General features: G+C 38.1%; 3 protein-coding genes across 3 annotated transcripts; 1 reads left to right on the forward strand and 2 right to left on the reverse strand.

Moving 5' to 3' along the window:
* Positions 1 to 406: 406 nt before the first annotated feature.
* On the reverse strand, positions 407 to 4,096 carry snn (stannin). Its single transcript, XM_026929951.3, has 2 exons — positions 3,918 to 4,096; positions 407 to 1,738 (listed from the first exon to the last, which is right to left on the reverse strand). The coding sequence occupies exon 2, from the start codon at positions 1,631 to 1,633 to the stop codon at positions 1,370 to 1,372; it is 264 nt and encodes an 87-aa protein (XP_026785752.1). The 5' UTR covers positions 1,634 to 1,738; positions 3,918 to 4,096; the 3' UTR covers positions 407 to 1,369.
* Positions 4,097 to 7,991: 3,895 nt separating this feature from the next.
* litaf (lipopolysaccharide-induced TNF factor) lies at positions 7,992 to 12,798 on the forward strand. The gene is made up of 4 exons (XM_026930110.3): positions 7,992 to 8,129; positions 8,373 to 8,598; positions 12,244 to 12,397; positions 12,506 to 12,798. The coding sequence occupies exons 2-4, from the start codon at positions 8,382 to 8,384 to the stop codon at positions 12,612 to 12,614; spliced, it is 480 nt and encodes a 159-aa protein (XP_026785911.1). The 5' UTR covers positions 7,992 to 8,129; positions 8,373 to 8,381; the 3' UTR covers positions 12,615 to 12,798.
* A 309-nt stretch (positions 12,799 to 13,107) lies between these two features.
* On the reverse strand, positions 13,108 to 18,123 carry rmi2 (RecQ mediated genome instability 2). The gene is made up of 2 exons (XM_026930109.3): positions 17,673 to 18,123; positions 13,108 to 13,573 (listed from the first exon to the last, which is right to left on the reverse strand). The coding sequence occupies exons 1-2, from the start codon at positions 17,995 to 17,997 to the stop codon at positions 13,422 to 13,424; spliced, it is 477 nt and encodes a 158-aa protein (XP_026785910.2). The 5' UTR covers positions 17,998 to 18,123; the 3' UTR covers positions 13,108 to 13,421.
* Positions 18,124 to 19,083: the final 960 nt, after the last annotated feature.

The following is a 19,083-nucleotide window of genomic DNA, read 5'->3' on the forward strand; positions in this document are numbered from 1 at the left end:
ACTAAGCCTCTAAGGAGAAAGCGTTTATTAATGAGATGAAAGGATGACCACGGTAAGCAACCCACCTTAATCAGTGTGCTCTTAAGTTAATAAACATGGCCTTTCTTTGTCCTGCCAGCTTCATATCTGACTGAATGAAAGTTAAAACTTTTCTGTCAGGTCTCGTGAGATCCCAGTCCCATTACACAGGTCCTTCAGTGTTGTCTGAGACACACTCAGACACATTAGCATTTACATTACAAAGACAACGTGGCCACATACAGGTACACCTCTGACCACCACCGAACGTGGTTCGAGTGATTCGATCGTAATCCGATCGCAAAATCCGATCAAACTGTCAAATGAAATCTGAACATGAACCGATCCCCAAAAATACATTTATGCAATGTATAAATAAGACCTATAATTAAGATCAAATCACACTTTATTCATTCGTACAGGAAATCAGACACTTTTTTTTCCCTCACATTTATACATCAGTCATTTTCAGCATGACAAACAGTGAAAGACCTATAAAAAATATTTACATATCCTTCAAGTGTCCTCATCTAATTCCATACAGAAAGGTGCTCAGCCACCATAATGATCACCTCTGGGATCTTCCTGTTGTACCTCCACACCCCGAGACCCAGTCACTGGCTTTCATTCATGATGGCTTCTTAGCAGATCAGAGCTACAACAGCATCTAATGCCGTGTGTCAAGTGACATGTATGTAGAAATTAATACAAATCTACTTTCCATGCTAAAAAAGTTAGACAGGAGGGAGCATTGACCCTGACCCTGTACCATGAACGAAAGATTTCATCTGCACACAAAGCTTTCCGATGGCATGGCAGAGACAGAATGTGTAATCGAAGGCTGTTGAGTCACTAACTACAACTACACATGACTGCTTTAATTGACATATTAAATGGATTGTTGAATTAATTTTCCATCACGCATGTGCACTCATTGCACATACTGGCTTTTAGACCAGAGCCAGCTCTGGCTGAAACTAGAGTTCTCCTCATATAGCACAACAGAAGAAGTATCTGTACCCAAGGACATAATTTATCAGATAAATAAACGTCAGCTAGTTGTAAAAAAAAAAAAATAATAATAATAATAATAAAAAGACAGTATCAGTTTCACATTATAACAGGGTTCCACTGGACAACCACAAAGTGCACAAATCATTCAAATTAAGGAGACTTTAGAAGCAGCTGGACAAATACATGCGTTAGCTTTGTTCTGCGTTTGACCTGAAACCATTTCTCATTACAACAGGATGTTAACGTAATGCTATATGTTTTGGAATATAGAAAAGGAACAAACAAATCTGATTCCTCCACGGATCACCGCCAGCACAGGATTTTCGAAAGAGAGCAGTTAGCTGTGGCTCTCCGTGCCGGCAGGAGCGAGTTTGCTCTTGTGATCTGTGCGAGGAACGCGGGCCGAGTACTGCACCAGGAGGAAAGGCTCTTTGGTTTCGCCCTCGCCGACGATGCTCTCCTCATCCTCGGACTGAGTGAAGCGTTGCAGACGCAAGTAGCACCAGCAGCCGAAGATCAGCGCTCCCAGAGCGGCAATGGCAATCAGGGTCACTATGATCGTCACAACGCCAGTGGTGGGGCTGTGGTCCATTATCGACATCTTGCGTGTAGAGAATTCAGTCGCGCCCGATCTTTAAGATTCCTGGGATCGGTCCCGGTGGAGCGTGGTCTGCGTGGTCTTCCTGGTCTACAGGTCCTAAAGAATCTGATTTTTAGGAAAGGAAAGCAAAATGACAGTGTTACTGAGTGAAGCTGCACCAGCATGCATAATGAAGTACAAAGGCAATTTGTCATTTCTCTTTTTTTTTTTTTTTTTTTTTTTTTCTTTTCTGTATCTCATATTGCAGTTACAACAGCATAATGACGTGTAGTTTATTCTAGCTAACATCACAGCATCCCTTTATTTACACAGAAGTTGTTCGTCTTTGTTCGTTAATGTTATGGATTTAACAAGCTAATATGTAAAGTAATATACAGCTAAAATAATTTAACAGTAAGAAGTGCTGCACTATATGGCCAAAAGTTTGTGCACCCCTGACCATCACACCCATTTGTGCTTGTTGAACGTCTCATTCCAGATTTATTCCCCCCGTGTTTGCTGTTATAATAAGCTCCACTCTTCTGGGAAGCTTTCCACTAGATGTTGGAGCGAGGCTGTGGGGATTTGTGTTCATTCAGCTACAAGAGCATTAGTGAGATCAGGCGCTGATGTTGGTGAGGAGGTCTGGGGTTCAGTCGGTGTTCCAGTTCATCCCAAAGGTGTTCAGTGGGGTTGAGGTCAGGGCTCTGTGCAGGACACTCGAGTTCTTCCACTCCAACCTTCACACACCATGTCTTCATGGAGCTCGCTTTGTGCACAGGGGCATTGTCACGCTGGAACAGGTTTGAGCCTCTTAGCTCCAGTGAAGGGAAACTGTAATGCTACAGCACACAGAGACATTCTATACAATCATGTGCTTCCGACTTTGTAGTGAAGATCCACATATGGGTGTGATGGTCAGGGGCACAAACTTTTGTTTGCTGTTGATGCTGTGAGAAGCCATGTTGGTTTGACGTCACAAGTTGAACTCGGAGAAGTTCAAGAGACGACTCAGAGTTCCTAAGGGGGCTTTTTCTGGTGTTTTTTTTTTTTTTTTTTTTTAAATAAACGGAGGTCAGGAATTACTAGTCGAATGCAGCACAAGAACCCCTGCTGAAAACAACAACAGAAAACCTCACTGTATTTTTAATGGTTTTAATGGATTTATTGGGGATTGTACTGGCTTTAATGGTCCTCTTGGGTCTCTACTGATAATCTGTTGCCTTTTATTGGTGGCATGTTACGTCTAGTGGATACCATTAAGGACCAGTAATGCTGATGGTTTTAATGGTTAACAGCTGATGGGTTGTAATGGTGTTCGTAGTGGAAACCATTAGAAATTCTGTGATGGTTTCTACTGTTTTTTTCAGCAGGGACATCATACATGCACCTTTAGGAAAGACTTTAGAAGAAATCACAACGTCAGTAGTGCTTACAACAACAACAATAACAATAAAAACAACAACAATAATCAAAATAACAACAACCAAAATAACAATAACAACAATAACAACAACCAAAATAACAACATCCAAGATGACAACAACAATAACAATAACATCAACAACAACCAAAATGACAACAATAATCAAAATAACAACAACCACCAAAATGACAACAATAATCAAAATAACAACAATAATCGAAATAACAACAATAACAACAACAACCAAAATGACAACAACAATAATCAAAATAACAATAACAACAACAACCAAAATGACAACAACAATAATCAAAATAACAATAACAACAACAAGCAAAATGACAACAACAATAATCAAAATAACAACAACAACAACCAAAATGACAACAACAATAATCAAAATAACAACAATAACAACAACAACCAAAATGACAACAACAATAATCAAAATAACAATAACAACAACAACCAAAATGACAACAACAATCAAAATAACAACAATAACAACAACAACCAAAATGACAACAACAATAATCAAAATAACAATAACAACAACAACCAAAATGACAACAACAATAATCAAAATAACAATAACAACAACAAGCAAAATGACAACAACAATAATAACAATAACAACAACAATTAAAACTGGCTCTTAAGTAAAATCCATCAGATGGTTATGGAGGCGTTATTTATATGGTTCAGAGCTGCAGCTCGCTCGTGACAGGTCACATGTAGAAACAGGAAAAGGCCAATATTTCATGCAGAAGAAGAACAGAAACTCATTTACACATGCAGCTGCTGCAGAATGGCCCTTTAATGCAATGCACACATCTCATCACATCACATCTCATCTCATCTCATCACACAGCCACTCACCAGGTCACCAAGCCTCATGAAGCACGTGCAGATGCTGAGCAAGTCATGATCCCAACCTGAGCCACTGTTTCCGTCGAGTGATCTCATGGAGCAAACTGCACCCTGGAAAAACCCAACAACACCCAACACATTTCCCCCTCACAAAACAGAAACGGAAGCGCGTGAGGGAGCCGTGGCTTAACCGGAAATGAGATCACAGCTGCCAATCTGCACCCAAGCCAATCAAATACTGGAATGCTCTTAGACCAACTGCAGAAGAGATTACATGTGGGTTGAATGGTTTGCACATAGACGCATAAATACATAGAGTGCGATACGTCAACGCGTCCGCCATATTGGAGCGGTCAAGTCTGCCCTAGAGATAAATATAAAATATATAAATTTCTCACCCGATTTCACTGGTTTATGATTTCCGTGGTGTGTAAAAAAAGTTACTTAGAATCTCGATAGTTAGACTTGGAAAATGATTCACTGTGAAAAGTCACTCTTGTCAAGCATAGATCCGGCTTCTTTTTCTTGCTTAATAATTGTGGATAATGTAATGATAATGAAAGATAACATTGTGATAATGTAAGATAACTGAATGCACATGAAATATGCATAAAGTTTTTTCCTTGTGGAAATGGCTTTTTCTGTCTTCAACCCCATCATGTGAGCTTTTCTTGTGCTCCAGGTCCAGAACTTTCTTTAAGCACTAATAAATGATCATCACTGAGAAAATGGGATAAAATACAAATCAGACAGAAACTCTGGCAGTCAGTCTGCTTTCTGTATTTTATAGCAATAAAAAGATACAGATATACTCCAAAACAGACAAGTACAAAAACATTTACAGTTACAGTTACAGTGGTAAACATTTATGTGATGATAATAATAATAATAATAATAATGATAACAATAATAATAATAATAATGATGATGATGATGATGATAACAGATTCATAATAGCAGATAGTACATGTAGTATAAACAGTAGTATAATTTAGTCAATAAAAGTCAGACATCTTTTCTCCAGGCCACTTTTCAGAGTTATGGCAAGTCGCTCGGTCCAATATGGCGGCAACGTTGACGTTCGATCCAGCGGCCATTGCGGCATATTTATGTATTTATATATCTATGGTTTTGTATACACGTGTGCCTATCAGTTAGTCAAGCTGATTGTTCATGTGTTCTCCTGTGGTTCTGGTTAAAATATAGCTGTACACTATATGTCCAAAAGTATGTGCACCCCTGATCATGACACCCATATGTGGTTCTTCATCAAACTGTTATCACAAAGTTGGAAGCACAAGATTGTATAGAATGTCTCTGTGTGCTGTAGCTTTACAGTTTCCCTTCACTGGAACTAACAAACCCGTTCCAGCATGACAATGCCCCTGTGCACAAAGCGAGCTCCATGAAGACATGGTGTGTGAAGGTTGGAGTGGAAGAACTCGAGTGTCCTGCACAGAGCCCTGACCTCAACCCCACTGAACACCTTTGGGATGAACTGGAACACCGACTGAACCCCAGACCTCCTCACCAACATCAGCGCCTGATCTCACTAATGCTCTTGTAGCTGAATGAACACAAATCCCCACAGCCACGCTCCAAACTCTAGTGGAAAGCTTCCCAGAAGAGTGGAGCTTATTATAACAGCAAGCTAAAAATAACAGGGATGCTAAAAAATAATCGGTGTGATGGTCAGGTGTCCACATACTGTTGACCCTTTCGTTCTATACCATATTGTTATCGATATCTGTCGACTGATTTGGTTCCTTCTTGGTCTTCAGTGAAGGGAAATTGTAATGCTACAGTAAACAAAGACACTTCCACAGTTTGGGGGAAGATCCACGTATGTATGTATGTATGTATGTATACGTCAGGCGTCCACATACTTTTGGCCATATAGTTTAGGAACGAATATTATAATATTTTAAAAGTGAACAAATTAGATTATTAAATGACTGTTGTCTTGTAAAATTGTTAAATATTCGCTATTGGTTCTCAAAGATGTCTGAGGACAGCACAAACAGCAGTGAAATATATATATATATATATAAATTTACAGTTACAAGACAACAACAGTGCAGTTTATAATCTAATCAATCTAAACTTTCTGTAGGCTGGGTGAACTGTAAAATAAACCCCAGCACAGATTTATTTCACGAACATTGTTTTAATGTGCACAATAGTATTTTGTCTGCTTATTAAAGCCATAGAGCTGATTATAATAACTGTATGATTATAATAACTGTATGATTATAATAACTGTATGATTATAATAACTGTATGATGATAATAATGGTGATGATGATAACTGTATGATAATAATAACTGTATGATAATAATAACTGTATGATGATAATAACTGTATGATAATAATAACTATGATAATAATAACTGTATGATGATAATAACTGTATGATAATGATAACTGTATGATGATAATAATGGTGATGATGATAACTGTATGATAATAATAACTGTATGATGATGATGATGAGTATAATAACTGTATGATAATAATAACTGTATGATAATAATAACTGTATGATAATAATAACTGTATGATGATAATAACTGTATGATAATAATAACTGTATGATGATAATAACTGTATGATAATAATAACTGTATGATAATAATAACTGTATGATGATAATAACTGTATGATAATGATAATAATGGTGATGATAACTGTATGATAATAATAACTGTATGATAATAATAATAATGGTGATGATAACTGTATGATAATAATAACTGTATGATAATGATAATAATGGTGATGATAATAACTGTATGATAATAATAATAATGGTGATGATAACTGTATGATAATAATAACTGTATGATAATAATAACTGTATGATAATGATAATAATGGTGATGATAATAACTGTATGATAATAATAACTGTATGATGTTAATAATGGTAGTGATTATAATGACTGTATAATGAATAATTGTATGTATGATGATAATAACTGTATGATAATGATAACTGTATGATAATGATAATAATGATGATAATAACTGTATGATAATAATAACTGTATAATAATAACTGTATGATAATAATAACTGTATGATAATGATAATAATGGTGATAATAACTGTATGATAATAATAACTGTATGATAATGATAATAATGGTGATGATAATAACTGTATGATGATAATAACTGTATGATGATAATAACTGTATGATAATAATAACTGTATGATGTTAATAATGGTAGTGATTATAATGACTGTATAATGAATAATTGTATGTATGATGATAATAATGGTGATGATAATAACTGTATGATGATAATAACTGTATGATAATGATAACTGTATGATGATAATAACTGTATGATGATAATAACTGTATGATAATGATAACTGTATGATGTTAATAATGGTAGTGATTATAATGACTGTATAATGAATAATTGTATGTATGATAATAATAACTGTATGATAATAATAACTGTATGATAATGATAACTGTATGATGTTAATAATGGTAGTGATTATAATGACTGTATAATGAATAATTGTATGTATGATAATAATAACTGTATGATAATGATAACTGTATGATGATAATAACTGTATGATGATAATAACTGTATGATAATGATAACTGTATGATGATAATAACTGTATGATAATGATAACTGTATGATGATAATAACTGTATGATAATGATAACTGTATGATAATGATAACTGTATGATGTTAATAATGGTAGTGATTATAATGACTGTATAATGAATAATTGTATGTATGATAATAATAACTGTATGATAATGATAATAATGGTGATGATAACTGTATGATAATAATAACTGTATGATGATAATAACTGTATGATAATGATAACTGTATGATGATAATAACTGTATGATAATAATAACTGTATGATAATGATAACTGTATGATGATAATAACTGTATGATAATGATAACTGTATGATGATAATAACTGTATGATAATGATAACTGTATGATGTTAATAATGGTAGTGATTATAATGACTGTATAATGAATAATTGTTGTGGTATGATGCAGTGCAGACAGTACTGTTTTATTTAGAGGGAGGAGCCTCAGTGGCTTTCCTGGAAACCACGTGACTCAACGCGGAAGTTCAGTAAACGCCAGAAGGCTTGGAAATGTCGCTTTAGCCTGCAGTTCGTCTGAAACCGTCTCTGATCCGTCCTGCGATTTAAATACAAACACCGTAAGTACAAATGCTTATTATTAGAATGACGTTATCAGACGTTTTGTGATAATTACCGCTGAAATGGGTTAAGTTTCGTTTTGACTAATTTGTGTTGGTGGCAGAAATAATGGCGATGTGTGAATAAAACATAAACACTCGAATGAATGATGAGATTTATGAGTCATTTCGGTTCATATGTAAAATATATGATGCCAGCCACTGTGTGTGTGTGTGTGTGTGTGTGTGTGTGTGTGTGTGTAGACTGTCCCGATGGCCAGTGCTCCTCCGCTGGACTCCTCTGTGCCAGTGGGCTTTGCAGCTCCACCGCCGTCTTATGATGAAGTTATGGGCTCAGGAGGCCATTACCCACAAGGCCCTGCGGCTCCTCCTCCCGTCAACAAAGCTGCAGCTCCTTATCCAGCACAGACTTATACACAAATGTACCCGCCCCCTCAACCTGTATCCCATGTGACCGTCCCACCTGTGGGTGAGGAGACTCTCTATCTATCTATCTATCTATCTGGCTCGCTCTGTCTGTCTCTCTCTCTCTCCATCTATCTATCTATCTCTGTCTCTCTGTCTCTCGCTCACTTTGTCTCTCTCTCTCTCCATCTATCTATCTCTGTCTCTGTCTCTAGCTCGCTTTGTCTCTCTTTCTCTCTCTCTCTCTCCATCTATCTATCTATCTATCTATCTATCTATCTATCTATCTCTGTCTCTGTCTCTCTCTCTAACTCGCTCTGTCTCGCTCTGTCTCTCTCTCTCTCTCTCTCTCTCCATCTATCTATCTATCTCTGTCGCTGTCTCTCTATCTAGCTCGCTTTGTCTCTCTCTCTCTCTCTCTCTCTCTCTCTCTATCTATCTATCGCTCTCTCTCTAGCTCGTTCTGTCTCTCTCTCTCTCTCTCTCTGTCTATCTATCTATCTTTCTCTCTATTTCTCTATCTCTCTCTGTCTCTATCTATCTATCTATCTATCTGTCTGTTTCACACACACACACTTGCTCACTACCTCATTCACTCACGTCATTCATTCAGTGCCTCAGTCGCTCACTCCAATCACGCCATCATTCACTCACTTACTTTCTCTTTCTAACTCACTTTGAATTCCCAGGTGTGTGAACATTGAGATGTACTGTACATTTATATCATTACCAAAGCTTAGGTTATAAAGTCTGTTAAACACTGATAAGATTGATAAGATAATTATAGTACAAATATAATACAATAATTACAGCAGTAGACCTGGGAACTCCTTTATAAAAACATTCCTACACGAATATGATCTTAAAATGGCCGTACTTTCACCTGAACATCCAGAGATCACAAGTTCCAAGTCAGAGAACGCCACAGACATCTGTGGCACGGGTGGGAGGGGCATAATCTCTCTGCCCTGTCAATCACAGTGACACTAGCCAATCACGGCCAACCATTTAAAAAAAAAATGTTCATACATAGAAATTCACATCTAACAATTTATAAAAGGAGAATGTGCCTTGAAAATGCACAAAAGTTTCTGACCTGACGTACGAACTTTTCATAGAAGCTGTGCAATAGTTCGAGCGTGCGATTTGAGAGAACTGTAAACTGTACCGAAATTTTATTTAATGTAGCAGGTGTAATGCTTCCGTTGCCATAACAACAAATTAAAATCTGTTGTTTATTAAGGATTATGTTGTACATGATCCAGACATTTTACTAAAAGATAAATAATGGCTGCTTTAGTGCTTCTTGAGGACCTGGCAACTCGAGCACTGACGGAAGAACGTAGAGTATCTGCCGATATTAGACTTTTAATAATCCTGCGCGACCAGGTAGTGGCAGATTTAGAGAAGAGACCTCTCTACATTGTGGTTTCCGGCTACAGGTACACTTCTGCTATTGACTGCACTTCTGTTACGCGAACATCAGTTTCACACTCCCTGAAATTTCTCTCCTTTGTTGCCTTGAGCTATTTTTTTTTATCTTAAATCTGTGAGCGTCTGTTGCTGGCAACACTCCTATGCAGATTACTTCAGTGATAGCTGGAGTGGTGAAACTAGTTCACTCGCAGTCACAGAAATGTTTTATTTGTGAATTACTCCAATGCAAAACTAAGTTGTGCATCATTTGTTCAGCTGTTCATGCGTTTTTATATGCTTGTCTCATCTGTACGCAATTACTGAGATCTTTTCTTAAGAACACATTCACATTGAAATTCAAGCATTGTGGTTTTTTTATTTATTTATATTTTATAAGGCCCCTGGTCAATCATCGTCTCTCTGATCCTCAGATACAGATTTTTTTCAGCATTTTTTTAAAACTGTGAATTTCAGTCAGAAAGTGCAGGTGTGGTTTCAGGTGTGGATTTGTTGACGCACGTTCATGTTTGCTTCACATGAACATCCTGTTACACAGGATGTAACATAAATCCATTATGAAATATGGCCAGTGCTGCTATCTATTACCATTAACGATCCGATAATAGACTCTTTGAGGTGTTGGTGTGCCCGTGAGACCCATGTTTCCGGACCAGCTGAATAGTATTTCAGATCTTTAAAATGAAATGAGGTGTCTGTGTGTTTACAGAAATCAATTACTCTTTCTTTGGGTCTGTGTGAGGAATTGATAACAGCCTTGTGTACATTTTTGTCGCATTGTGCACCTTTACAATGTGCTTACAGATGTCTGTTTGTACACAGGGACTGTATTGCATGCCGTGTTTTTTCCTTCACGTACAAACAGCTACACAGATTATAATTATTGCAATTGTACAAACCAGTATTAAGCCCTATTCGGATCGGATTAGTTTATCAGAAGGACGTCTGTGATAAATTTTTGTGTCCTCTCAGTGATAAACCTCACATCCGGCCTGCAATAAAATGACCACAGGAGTGGGTTTCTAGCAGGTTATATTTTCTACTAACCCAGATATTTGCATCACCTGGTCATATGATCGCGCTCCACTCACACCACAGCGTCCATGCGGCCAAAGAGGCGCTGGAGTAGAGAAAAGACACGACTCGTATTTCTGTTTGGGCTGAACAAATGTTCCAGCAACAATTTGAAAACACAGTTCATAATTACAAAATATCAAAATGCATCCTTTTTTTTTTGTTTTGTGTTTCACGTAGTGTTTAACATCTAGGGGAGGGACTAAACTCAACAGGACTAAAATTATCAGATGAGTTTGGCGAAAAACAGTAGATAATCCAGCCTGTAATTTTCTTCGAGGAGGAAGGATTAAAACACAGACATGGCTGATCTGAGCAGGAAATACATCACTGAGGAGCTCATGTGAAATAGGAAATTACCCCAGAATCCTGTGTAAATAGGGCTTTAGTCTGTATTCTTTCAGATTCTGAATCCTGACAAGTTCTCAGAGTATTTTGTCCCTTTGCCATTTCAGCTGTAAGTTTTTTTGGAAGTCAGTCTAAGTGTAACATAAAGAGCAGTTGGACACAACACATGATACTGAGGTGCACACAGTATATCGTATATTATTTCTTTACAAATAATCTGTGACTGTGATTATTAATGAGCGTAACCTCAGCGTCTGTGCAAGTACAAAGTGTGAAAGGGTTGTGTGTATAAGTGGAAAATATTATCAGCTATTTCTATTCATTTAGTTTCTGACTTGTGAAATGAATCACTCTGTGTCGTGTTGTGTTGCGGTTCACCTCACCACAGTAGAGGAACATGCCATGGTGTGTATGACTTTCTCACTGCGCACTTCCTGTGATTTTTGATTCGACAGTTTAAAATCTTTCAAATCCAAATCGTCTTCAGTGTTAGGCAAACTTCTGTAATTTTGGCCGTATAGTGTAGGAGCTAATAACTCATTTTCAGCTTAGACTTTTGAGCTGTCTTTTCAAAACCCTCTCACTTTCTCTCTCTCTCTCTCTCTCTCTCTCTCTCTCACTCACTATCTCAATATCTCAGTGTTTGACCATGAAATCTTTTTTTTTGGTTGTGGCTTTCAGTGCAGCTGCTGTAGTGGTAACTGCTTCAAATAGCTTTGCTGAACCAAAACTTAGGCCTGCTGTTGCTTAGTTTTACTGGACTCTATTAAACAAACACCTCGAATAAATAAGAAAACCTGATGATTTATCAGTGCTGTATTTTGCTGGTTCTGACACTGGTCTTGTTGGTTAGTTTCAGTGCAGACGGTGTACGTGCAGCCGGCTGTGTTTGGAGATGTTCCCGTGCAGACATGCTGCCCTGTGTGTTCTCAGACTGTGGTAACTCGACTGGATTACAGTTCAGGCACCATGGCCTGGCTGGTCTGTGCAGGCCTGTGCATTATTGGGTAAGATACATCTGCAGATAAATAATGTCTTTCAGGCAGGTGTGGCATCTGCTTTGCTCAGGATGTAAGATTTTAATGTTCCTGTGCTCTTTGTGTCTTTAATTACAGCTGTATGTATGGCTGTTGCCTGATCCCCTTCTGTGTGGACGGCCTGAAGGATGTGACGCACGTTTGCCCAAACTGCAACAATTCTATCGGTGTGTTCAAACGGCTCTGATGTTCTAACAGGAACTGAGCACATATCCACTGTACCTTTTGTACTTTCAGCATTCCTTGTGTTCCTTGTTACTGCAAACGTATAATTTACTTCATAATTTTACTCAATTCTGCTAGAAGGCCATGTATATCAAATTTTATTAAGCATAATTTAATCTATAGCTTCTACTTTCTTTGCACTGTGCGTCTTTACAATAATACGAAAAATGATGAGCTGTAAAGTTTTACTCCATGCGTAGCACCTTAGCTCAAGCTAAAATATCATTAAAGTACTTATTTGTTTAAAAACAAATGTTTGTTGCTAGAAAACAGCTAAATGATGTTTAATGCACCTGAGGAATAGCTCGATTATTTAGCTTAGTTATGTATTCATATTGGCGTTACCTGTGCACTGAATACGTTAAACTGCACTCCTAGACCGATCACTCCTGCCAAAAAGTTACCCCTCTGTGAAAGGTGAACAAACTTCTGAAGTGCCTTATCATCTTTTCTTCTCGTGTATAAGTAAAGATAAATCAGTGTCTTGCAGCACTTCTATTCAAAACACTTATTTTTCTCTCTCTTTTTCACTTCCCTCTTATAAAAGTGTTTGGCACATTGTTACGCAATATGTTTACTCAATCTGAAAGTTTTATACATGTTCTTTTATTGTCAATATCTAATATAAATGTCACACACAAGATTAATAAATGAAGTATATTATTAAAAAAAAAACAACACATTGGTATTGATGTTTCTTTCAGAAATGCCGAAATAAAAACATGCCATCGTAGCATAGTGTTGAAGTTCTATCAAATATTACAGTTCATTATGGCAAAGTTTGTTGGAGGTCTTCAACTTCATACTTCCACATTTTCCTGTGCATGGCTGCATTATCTGAAAGGTCTGCCATCTTCACTGCACGAAGCACTGGCTCGGGACTATGTGACTGGATGACGCCCATAACCATCACGTATTTCCCTGTGGGTGAAAATGTACAAACGGAGATTCTTATCATGCTGTGGTTCTATATTCATCCTGCTTTTTTTTTTTTTTTGTTCAAAACTACAATACAAACAAGTCAGAAACTCAGCAATGATTATGAAAACACCACCACGTGTACAATCTTTATAATAGTGTTATAATCTTAGAAGAAATTATGATTCCCAGTGGTCTCAAAAAAGGTAGGATCCTGTTCCTTTGTGTCATATTGGGGTTAGTCATTCCAAAAACACAACCTTTTGAGTGGTCTGGATTGAAACCTGTATTACAAATTCATAATGCAGGTTGTAGTGACAGTGTACATTAGATGAGGTTTAGCTGCTCAGAAAGAACGAAATTGATAATGCATACGTTATGGACATAATGTAGCCGTCTCAGAATATATAATAGTTAATTGCAAAAGTTTGTACTTTGTAATCAAATTTAATTCATGCCATCACACCATTCTAGTGGTCTGTTCATCATCACAGGTAACAAAAGGATTCCAGCATGATTTGTATCATCTGCGCTGTTGAAAATAGTTCTTACTACACTTTAAACAAGTAGTTCTCATGGCCATTACTCTAAAACTGCATCAGTTTCAAAAATTTCCTATCAGAAAGATGGGTTAATTCTGATAGAAGGGACAAAATGCTTACTGTGCGATCTGGAATATTCATTTGGTTATTTTGTGAGTGTAGACACCAAAATACAACAACAGCCACAAAGCCAAGTACATATGCTGCATTTGACTTACCCGAACTCAGCACTTAGCACTCAGAATTAGACTTTACTGCCAAAAGTATGTGGACACCTGACCATCTCATCCACATGTGTTTGCTGAACATCTCATTCCAGATTTATTCCCCCTCTGTGTTTGCTGTTATAATAAGCTCCACTCTTCTGGGAAGCTTTCCACTAGATTTTGGAGCGTGGCTGTGGGGATTTGTGTTCATTCAGCTACAAGAGCATTAGTGAGATCAGGCGCTGATGTTGGTGAGGAGGTCTGGGGTTCAGTCGGTGTTCCAGTTCATCCCAAAGGTGTTCAGTGGGGTTGAGGTCAGGACTCTGTGCAGGACACTCGAGTTCTTCCACTCCAACCTTCACACACCATGTCTTCATGGAGCTCGCTTTGTGCACAGGGGCATTGTCATGGTGGAACAGGTTTCGGCCAGTGAAGAGAAATTTTAAAGCTACAGCTTACAAACACACTCTATACAATTGTGTGCTTCCAACTATGGTTTGGGGAAGAACCACATATGGGTATGATGGTCAGGTGTCCACAAAACTTTGGGTATATAATGTGTACTATACAGGGTGTCCCAAAAGTCTCCAGACATAAGGGACCACGATGGTTGTGTCTTCATCAGTGGATGTTCGTGGACGTCTGCTTCTTGGTTGGTCCGCAACACTTCCAGTCTTTTTGAATTTGTTAATAAGTTTGGCGACAGTGTGGTGTGTGATGTGCTCACCATGTTTCCTGTTAAAGTCCATCGCAACCTTGCGACAGCTTCCTGATCCAGCCATGAGAATGATTTCAATACTTTTGTCAAAGGCATTCTTAAAGACTATCTGGGAAAATTTTTTATATATATAAATATATACATATATATATGTATATATATATGTATGTATGTATGTATGTATATATATATATATATATATATATATATATATATATATATATATATATATATATATATATATATATATATATATATATATACATACACACACACACACACACACACACACAGTCAGGTCTGGAAGTATTTGGACAATGACAGAGTTTTTGTGATTTTGCCTTTATACACCACCACAATGAATTTAAAATAAAACAATCAAGATGTGATGGAAGTGTAGACTTTCAGCTTTATTTTAAGAGGTTCCACAAAAATATGGCATTTACCATTTAGGAATTTTTCAACAAAGTACCTCCATTTTCAGGGTTTCTCAAAGGTATTTGGACAATTGACTGACAAGAAGTTAATTGACCAGGTGTGGTCCATTCTCTCGTTACTTCAAGACGAATGAAGCAGATAAAAGGTCTGGAGTTGATATCAGGTATTGAGTTGGCATTTGGCAGCTGTTCGACTGGAGCTACCAATATGAAGTCCAAGGAGATCTCAATGCAAGTGAAGGAGGCCATCATTAGGCTGAAAAAACAACATAAATCTATAAGAGAGATAGAAAAAACCTTAGTACTAATACTCTGGAGAAGGTAGGCGTATCATTGTCAAAATCTATTGTCAAGAGACGCCTTCATGAATGTAAATACAGAGGGTTTACAACAAGGTGCAAACCACTGGTAACATTCAAGAACAGGAAAGCCAGATTAGACTTTGCCAGAAAACATCTAAAAAAGCTTCTAAAAAAAAGCCTCCCATTTTCTGGAATAAGATTCTTTGGACTGATGAAACCAAGATTAACTTGTACCAGAATGATGGAAAGAGAAAAGTATGGCGAAAGAAAGGAAGAGCTCATTATCCAAAGTATACCACATTATAGGGCCTTTCGCACCGCTTTAGTTCCAGAAGTAAATTTACAGTACTAAAGTACTGGGCGATTTTGCTCGAACTATTTCCCAGTACCGTTTAAAGGGTTGCATTCGCACCGACAGCGGGCACTAGGAAGTGACGTAAGCCGGTCGACAGCGACGTCATTTGTGCGCAGCGTTCAATGACGGAAACAAAGAAGAACAACGTAAACAACCGGAGGATGGAGGACGCTGTGATCGGAGCTGTGTTTTTGTTGTGTCTCGCGTCCATCTATCGCTGTTCACCATACTTGAGAAATAAGTTGACACTACAGTGTGTTTACACGGCGTTTTAAATCATGGCGGGTGAGGGCGTTTTCGTACGCGTTTGGCCAATCAACGTCTACTTACATCACGGATAGTACCAGTTGTGCTGGTTAGACCCTGCTCCGGAGTAGGAGCTATTTTGGTTCTCAAAAAAGGCAGTCGGTACTAAAATCGCACCCAGTTCCGGAGGTGCGAAAACGCCAAAAAGTGGGTAGTTCCACAATTAGTTCAGGTACTATGAAAAGGTTTCTGCGGTGCGAAAGGCCCTTATGTGTCAAACATGGTGGAGGCAGTGTTATGGCATGGGCGTGTATGGCTGCCAATTGAACGGGCTCACTGGTGTTTATTGATGATGTGACTGCTGACAGAAGTAGCGAGATGAATTCTGAGGTGTATAGGGCTTTACTCTCTGCTCACATTCAGCCAAATGCTACAAAACTGATAGGATCCACTTCACAGTGCAGGTGGATAATGACCCTAAACATACTGCGAAAGCAACTCAAGACTTTTTGAAGGCAAAGAAATGGAATATTCTTCAATGGCCAAGTCAGTCGCCTGATCTCAACCCAATAGAGCTGCTTTTCACTTACTGAAGACAAGACTGAAGGCAGAAAGACCCACAAACAAGCAGCAACTGAAGGTCATTCAGTGAAGGCCTGGCAAAACATCTCCAGGGAGGAAACTCAGACATTTGATTTTTGAGAACATGAGCTCCAGACTTCAGGCAGTCATTGACTGCAAAGGATTTTCATCCAAGTATTAAAATTATGGTTATATTTACAATTATGTCACTTTGTCCAAATACCTTTGAGCCCCTGAAAATGGAGGTACTTTGCTTAAAATGGCTGTAATTCCTAAATGGTAAATGCCATATTTTTGTGGAACCTCTTAAAATAAAGCTGAAAGTCTACACTTCCATCACATCTTGATTATTTTATTTCAACTCCATTGTGGTGGTGTATAAAGGCAAAATCACAAAAACTCTGTCATTGTTCAAATACTTCCAGACCTGACTGTATATACACACACTATATATATATATGTGTGTGTGTATGGAGACTTCTGGGACACCCTGTAGATTTAACATCCAGATGAGAACATGTCTGTATGCTGATTGATCTTAATAAGGAAATCCTTGTATACAGTGCACAGTGTGACTCATGTAAGAGGTAAGAGGTGCTAGTGTGGTTACTGTTCATGCTGTGAGCAGCCATGTTGATTTGACGTCACTTGCTGAACTCGGGGTTCAGGAGAGTTGTTGAGTAGGAGTCATGACCTGAAGCAGGGATTACTAACCAGGGCTGAGGCAGGGTTTTCCTCTCGGGATGTTGTTGACACCGGTGATGTGAAAGTTGCCTGTCTCGTCCAGAAGCAGTGCAGAGTTTTGGTCAGTGTGCGCTTCCAGCACTGTGCCCTGCATCCACACCACCGACACCGCTAACGACCCGCTGCTGCCGCCGCTGCTGCCCGGCCTCCTGCTGCCCAGCCTCCGGATAGTCACCTCCGGCTTCCCGCCTCCCACAGCGCTCCCCTTCCCCTCTCTCAGCTGGCTGGACAGCACCTTCACTGGAGGCTTTCTCAGCTTTTCTCCATGACTACTCGATACATTCGCCGCTATCATCCTCCTACCACCAGACTACATCTGGAGGAAAACACAACAACCACCAGACTGCAGCCGGAAAACAAAACAAAAACGCGGGCGCTACTTTAGTTGTGAGTATTTAGCCTTAGCCAATCAGAGAGCAGAGAAAGACAGCCAGCCAATCCCAGCGCGCATTCTTAAAAACAAAAAAAAAAACAACAAAACGCTTCCTGATTGGATACTACCAATTGGCTACTTTCATTTCAAAATAAAGGTTCATAATTGAAACACACACGTACCAAGTGTTTTTCTCAGGATAAAAAGGAAAACTCAAAACTCAAGGAAATCAGCCTTTATCACTTGCAAACAAGATGGACTTATTTGTTCCTTTATATGCATGAATAAGAAGTTTAATCTTCTCCTTGTCAGTCTGGTTTTGGTCATTAAATGAAATAATCCATTATAATGACACTTGTGCATTTGTCAGAATAAAACAAGCTTTTATATATATATATATATATATATATATATATATATATATATATATATATATATATATATATATATTTATAGCGGTCCACTACCATATATATACAGGGTTTCTCAAAGGTCTCCATACACAGGGGACATTAACACTTTTTAGCAAAATGTCTTCCAAAATTTTTCATATATATAAATATATACAGTCAGGTCCGGAAGTATTTGGTCTTCCGGACCAAATACATTTAGGAATTACAGCCATTTTCAGCAAAGTACCTCCATTTTCAGGGGCCCAAAGGTATTTGTACAAAGTGACATAATTGTAAATATAACCATAATTTTAATACTTGGATGAAAATCCAAAAAGTCAATGACTGCCTGAAGTCTGGAGACTCAGATTCTGAGTTTCCTCCCTGGAGATGTTTTGCCAGGCCTTCACTGAATGACCTTCAGTTGCTGCTTGTTTGTGGGTCTTTCTGCCTTCAGTCTTGTCTTCAGTAAGTGAAAAGCAGCTCTATTGGGTTGAGATCAGGCGACTGACTTGGCCATTGAAGAATATTCCATTTCTTTGCCTTCAAAAAGTCTTGAGTTGCTTTCGCAGTATGTTTAGGGTCATTATCCACCTGCACTGTGAAGCGGCGTCCT

Source organism: Pangasianodon hypophthalmus, chromosome 23, assembly GCF_027358585.1.
Source record: "Pangasianodon hypophthalmus isolate fPanHyp1 chromosome 23, fPanHyp1.pri, whole genome shotgun sequence".
Classification (NCBI taxonomy): domain Eukaryota; kingdom Metazoa; phylum Chordata; class Actinopteri; order Siluriformes; family Pangasiidae; genus Pangasianodon; species Pangasianodon hypophthalmus.

Coding starts and splice junctions, on each gene's coding strand:
- snn (XM_026929951.3), bottom strand. CDS start 1,633: ATGTCGATAATGGACCACAGCCCCACCACTGGCGTTGTGACGATCATA.
- litaf (XM_026930110.3), top strand. CDS start 8,382: ATGGCCAGTGCTCCTCCGCTGGACTCCTCTGTGCCAGTGGGCTTTGCA. Junction 8,599..12,243: donor TGTGACCGTCCCACCTGTGG/GTGAGGAGACTC, acceptor CTTGTTGGTTAG/TTTCAGTGCAGACGGTGTAC. Junction 12,398..12,505: donor GCAGGCCTGTGCATTATTGG/GTAAGATACATC, acceptor CTTTAATTACAG/CTGTATGTATGGCTGTTGCC.
- rmi2 (XM_026930109.3), bottom strand. CDS start 17,997: ATGATAGCGGCGAATGTATCGAGTAGTCATGGAGAAAAGCTGAGAAAG. Junction 13,574..17,672: donor AAAACCCTGCCTCAGCCCTG/GTTAGTAATCCC, acceptor TTTCACCCACAG/GGAAATACGTGATGGTTATG.